This window comes from Eucalyptus grandis, chromosome 6, assembly GCF_016545825.1.
Source record: "Eucalyptus grandis isolate ANBG69807.140 chromosome 6, ASM1654582v1, whole genome shotgun sequence".
NCBI classification, from domain to species: domain Eukaryota; kingdom Viridiplantae; phylum Streptophyta; class Magnoliopsida; order Myrtales; family Myrtaceae; genus Eucalyptus; species Eucalyptus grandis.
In genome coordinates this window covers 19,653,480-19,659,619 of record NC_052617.1, presented here as the reverse complement: position 1 = coordinate 19,659,619, position 6,140 = coordinate 19,653,480, and the positions used below count along the sequence as shown (strand labels likewise).

Below are 6,140 nucleotides of genomic sequence, written 5' to 3'. Positions count from 1 at the left end.
ACTAACCCGACATGGAGGTAAAGTGTTGATATAGGACGGCCTTGGTGGGTTGTGTCCTCGCAGGATCAATACTTTTTTTTTCCCTCGAGCTATTAGGTTTTAGGAGAAACATGAAGAGTCTTAAGGTTTTCTCTGACCTCCTTTTGTAATTCTTGAATTTTCATCGTGAATTTTAATTTCGTTGTAATTTCCACATTGGTCATAACAAATTGTCTTTTCATATTTGCCCAATTACACAACTAATTAGATGGTAAACTAGTATACTAATTAAAAGCAGTTTTCGACAAAGACAAATGAAATAATCTAAGTCTTTAAAACCCATATATCCGTGCTTCCTCACAATTGGCTATAAATCGAACAATATATTCGATGGTCGATTGTTCATTTTTGCTAGTAAAAATGACAAAATTAGACATTTTGAAACCTATTGGAAAAGGTTGATCACTGACCTATTCGGAATGTGGTTTCCTCTAAACAGGTACGATAACATCCTATCTAATCCTAATTGTTGTCAAACTTTTTTGACAAAATGTGTTGGGCTCAATTGCAAATTGGTTGGCTATCATGCCCCCTAGGTGGTGGCGGTGGTATTGCCAAATTATTTATGTTAACTAGAATGTTAGGCTAATTGGAATATTCACATTGGGTGGTAGCAATGGAGCCATTGGTCTTAAATTTCCAACATCTAGCAATTGATCGGCATGGCAGTTGGTTTGATATGCCAAATTATTATTACCAATATGGTATTTTGACCAACTTTAGCCCAAAAAATTGAATAGCGAGTAATAAAGTACTCTGTTACCACTTAATTTGTTTGTAATGGTTGGTCAAATGATCCAAGCCTCAACAGGGCATCATTCACTGCATTGATGATGATTAGCGTAATCATATTGGATATATGGCTCGTAATATAGTTGACCAAATCTATTTGTTCCCTCTTCAAACATTCTTCTCACGGTTGACACCGTGTTGGAATTTGGAACGACATCGCTCTTCAGTGTGATGCATCGGAAGATTAATTTCCTCACGGCAATTATCTTATGCCGCTCTCCCAACAACTTAAGTATCAAAATACTCTGTAGTCTCATTACCAATTTGTGGTAATGAGTTTTTGACCCCAAAAAAAAAAAAGAAATTGGGGTAATGAGTTGTGGTTGCCAACGACATTGCCAAGCTCTTGTTGATTTCTGATTTTTGTCATCATAGTCTCCTTAAATCAACAAAATGTGTCCCACTATTCATCCCAAAAAGATCTTTCATCAAAAGTATCACTGAAATATCTTTGAAGACTATGGATATTTAATATGAATCAACAAAGTTTGCGAAAGGTGCATCATTGATTTTAAGCTAGAAAATAAATGACAATAAATTTAAAGATACAAAGATTGAAGGCAATTGTGGTTAGCTATTTAAATTGCATAAAAGTAAGGATAAAGATAAATTTGCATGATAAGTGAAGGGAGATCACATGAATATGAAGTGCATTTAGGACCCGTTGTCAAGTGACATGAGGTAATATTTCAACATTCCTTCTCACGGTGCACATTCACGAAAGAGATAGCACTTGCTCTAATACCATATTAGTAAAATCAAATCCAAAAGCTTAAACTGATAAGTTGAGGGAGACCACATAAACATAAAGAGCATTTAGGACTCTTTATCAAGTGATGTAGAACAATATTTCAACAATAAGTGGTCATTGAATTTGAAAAGATTAACTTCATAATACTATATTTAGAACAAATAATCTTAATCATATTTTTGGTTACAAGAAGTTATAACAAGGATCGATAGGCCACGCTTTCACGGTTCGTATTCATATTGGAAATCAGAATCAAACGAGCTTACCCTTTTGTTCTACACGAGATTTCTGTTCTCATTGAGCTCATCTTAGGATACCTACGTTATCTTTTAACATATGTGCCGCCCCAGCCAAACTCCTCACCTGACAATGTCTTCCGCCCGGATCGGCCCGCATTCGCGGACCTTAGTTCTAAAAAAAGGGGCATTGTCCCGCCTCCGTTTACGGAATAAGTAAAATAACGTTATACACAAAAAGTTGCAAATTCCAAAATGGAGGCAATAAACATAACGACTTAGCAGTTGTGTTATTGTGTCAATTACTTAATGTTGATGACTATGTGACAAGTTGTTGACTGTTTTTTCATCTAACTTCTATTGTTAACCAAAGTCTACTTTTATTAACTTACTCTGTCATTTGTCAATTATAATAAAAGATTGATTTTTTTTTGTGCCAATGGATAAAAAAAAAATAAGGGTTAGATTGCAATAAAATAGGCAGCTTCAAAATCTGGCTTAAACTAAATTAATAAATGAAAAAATAAAACGAGTCAAAGGATAATCAAAAATTTCTTCAGCGCATCTTAGGATCATAGTCGTCTCCGCTTTAGTCGCCACCGAACATTAGACTGCAGCACACCATACAATCCGGACCTCTTCTAGATCTGTTCTGCATCATAACATTTTTTAACTCGGTCCCTAGATTTTCCCCTCAACATGACAAGGGTTCGGATGGTTTCGCATTAATTCACGATTAACTTATTCCAAGGTAACTAAGCAAATCAAAACTTACACCCGCGGGCCCTCTCCTGTCCAAATTCGCAAGAACTTGCATCGTCTCTTGCGCCATTAAATAAAGACAAAGACCGCATCCTCCGCTTCAACTCCTAATATAGAAATGGCCACCCTGCCGCGAGAAAGTACCTTAATTTTTCGTGCACTAAGATTTGCGACGATCTCGATAGATTCCACAGCCAACAATCAAAAGAACCCACCCGACCCGCCGTTGCATCCGAACGCCGTCCCTCCATCTTAATCGGTGACGTCACCAATGACATACGTGTCGAAAATATAAATATCCGTCTCGAAGGTCCAAACGAATGGAGAAATGAGAAGCTCTCCCCACATCGGCAATTTGTTCTTTATGCTCGGTCAAAAGTCTTCGATGCGTGCGGGCCAACCGATCCCGCTCCCTCCTCTTGCGTCCTTTGCTTTCGAGGCGGTTTTTATAAGACGGAGCTCGCGTCACGTGGCCATTCATTGCTCTGGTCTGCCGAAACGTGGAATCGAACCGAAGGCCGCTCGGGTTACGACGCGTGCGGACGGGACGCTCGAAGGGTGAGTGCGAAATCGCAACCTCCTCGCTGAAAGCGGCAGTTGCCGTGCCCGCATTACATGCTGTCTTCTTCCGTCGTTCGTCCCACGAAATGGTTGATGATCTTTAACCCCATCTGATCATTGTTAAATCCCTCGCTAATCTCTTCACAAAATGGGGGCATAATCCTTAAATTAATTTTCTAATTAGAGTAGTTGAGCTGCGGTCACTAAACAAACCAACGCCAAGGCGTGACTCCATGGGAAACCATCAAGGAAAACTCGGTTAATCATAATCACTCTGTTTCACATTGTCACAAAAAGTTTTGATACGACAATCGAAATGACAACATTGAGACCTCGTACACAAGATCCTAAGTAAACAATTGAAAAGGTGGAGTTCCTAATGACTCGACATTACATATGCCAAACGCAAGGACGACGTTGATTTAATATATACAAGTTAGTGAATGGACGACCGAAACCCAACCGTGTCCATTAGCTACGCCTACGTGATTAGGTGCTGACGCTTGATTGATTGAAATCGCCTGTAACAAATGCCAAAATGAAGTTGATGATCAATTGAGTCGTCCGCTGATCTTTTCTCAAGACTCGAGCGCCTTGTAAATCACTACGAAACAAGGGAGGATGGCCTTGGGATTGGACACGAACAGCTCCTCCATGTTCGAGTAGACCCCGGCGTGGCCCGCCACGGAGTCGTACGACCCGGCAGCCGCCGCCGCCGCCGCCGCCGGCGCGGCCTCGTCTTCCTCCCCCGTTTGCGGCGCCGCCCCGTCCTCGGCCACACGGCGTACCCGGCCCGCGATGACGCGGCACACCAGCATGGCCCGCCGGCCGTCGGCGCACCGGAGCGAGTCGTGGGCCCGGCCGCTGCTGGCCGTGGTGCACACTCCGCCCCCGCCCCCGCCCCCGCCCCCGCCCTGCGACTTGGCGTGGAAGCCGTGGCGGATGACGGTGCAGACGCCGCAGCCGGGCACGGAGCCGCACAGGCTGGTGGAGCCGCCGGAGCCGAGGGCGCACGCGAGGGTGGTGCAGTGGAACCGGAGGAGCTCGTTGCCGTCGGCGGCGCAGCGCGGGTTCCGCCGGGCGCTGGCGAGGGCGCGGGTCTTGACGGCGTCCCGGCAGTCCTCGAAGCGCTGGATGGTGCGCTGGGTGTTGTGGACCTTCAGGATCCGCTCGATCTTGCAGATGGGGTTGTCCTTCTTGAGCCAGCTCGACTTGAAGATGATCTCCACGATGTGCCGGCCCGAGTCCTCCGGCCCCAGCTCGGACACTGCCCCGAGAAAATATTAAATATATATTAAATGCGCAATTAATGTGGGGGGTAAAAATCGCGCACCAAAATAAAAAGTAACTGCGGCGTCAAAAAAATAACAATTTTTACCCCAACTCGTCGGTGGGGTCACGATTCGTGCCAGTAATATTAAAGTCAGATGGGCACGAAATGAATAAAGCGGGTATCGACCAACGGTGCTTCGCCACGTAAGAGAACGAGAGGGCAATCCCTCCGGTCCTCATCGTGACAGCTGTGGCACTGGGGGTTGGACTGAGGCGTAGTAAAAGCTAGTAAATGGTCCCTCCCCAACTTAGGAGAAAAATAGAAAAAATTCCGGTCCACCATCGACCGCTTATGTCAAAAAGTGATTATAATTAAAGATATCCCAATTTCGCGATTTGATGCCTTCCACCATATTGGCAAAATGCAAGATTCACGGAGGGAATGATCTATAAAGCGGTGGTTAATTGGGAGGCAAAGCTTTTCATCAAAAGGCGGTCCGCCCTAATCAGTACCAATCTTCCTTGACCGGGCGAAAAGACTATGATTTGTAGCAAAATGGTGCTCTCTGATGTGATATCGTGGCATGGAACAAGGTGACAAAAAAGCGATTCCGGTAACGCGCATATGGAAGCAAAGCGGAAGGAAAATATCCTTTGGTAACGGGCGAGTTTGTTAGTCTATTCCTTTTGTTCTCTTTCTGCTTTCGTTGCGAAAGAGAATTTAGGCATGGAAACGGAACGAAACTCGACAAGAACGAGAGATGTTATCGAAAGGGTTATGGAGAAATACCTGCATGACGAACTGCCTGATGGAGCTCCAGGCTCTCGAGCTTGGGGAAGACTTCGCCACACTGAGAGCATGCGCATATGGTTGACCTGGGCGTGAGTGGATACCTGATGATGATGATCGAATCGAAACCATCTTTGTCATTCGCCATATGAGAGCCTAAACTTAATCTAAGATAGGTGAAATCGTATGGTGGTTGGTCGCCGCGTTGGCGTGCGCACGGCAATTACCTGCTGGGGTCAACGATCATGTGGCACTCGTAACACCCGGAGAGCTTCCTGAATTGCATGCCCCTAGACGACCCGCCTCCGCCGCCATGGGATCTCGTCGACCCGCCCAGCGACCGGGAGGAGGAGGACCCGGCCCCGCCTTTCCGGCTCAGGAGGCCGGCCTCCTGGCCAACGGAGCTGCTCTCGGGGGAGTTGTCGGCCCGGTGGACCACGCGGGTGTTGCCGTGGACGACGTCCCGGAAGCTGCATATGGAGCTGCATGAGGAGCCGACGGGCTTGTTGTTGTTCTTGGAGGGGTCGTGGACGGCGGAGCCCTCGACCTGCTTGCACGTGAGGAGGTTCTTGAATTGGTCCCACGACGACTGCGACGGCGGCGGTGCGGGCTGCTTTTGCTTTTGCTTTTGCTTTTGCTTTAGCTTTGGATCTTGCTCGCGTTGGTGCTGGTGCTGGTGCTGGTGCTGGTGCTGCTTCCCGTCGTCGTGGGGGTGGTGCTGCTTGGTTCGCTTGCGTTTGGAAGGAGGGGGCGTTTTTTGCTTGTGGCTGGCGGAGTTGTCCGGTAGGAAAGTGAGGAGAGCCATGAAGAGAAAACCGTGGAAGATGAAGATGAACAAAAAGGAAGAAGGAAGAAGAAGAGGAGGAGGAGGAGGAAGTTGCTGGGCGTTCCAAAGGCTCTCTTTGATCGAATGAGAGAGGGGAGAGATCCAAGAGAG

At 46.1% G+C, this 6,140-nt stretch overlaps 1 protein-coding gene across 1 annotated transcript; it reads right to left on the bottom strand.

Moving 5' to 3' along the window:
* Positions 1–3,400: 3,400 nt before the first annotated feature.
* LOC104448832 lies at positions 3,401–6,140 on the bottom strand. Its single transcript, XM_010062745.3, has 3 exons — positions 5,431–6,140; positions 5,204–5,307; positions 3,401–4,408 (listed from the first exon to the last, which is right to left on the bottom strand). Exons 1-3 carry the CDS (start codon positions 6,006–6,008, stop codon positions 3,720–3,722), a joined length of 1,371 nt encoding a protein of 456 aa, XP_010061047.2. The 5' UTR covers positions 6,009–6,140; the 3' UTR covers positions 3,401–3,719.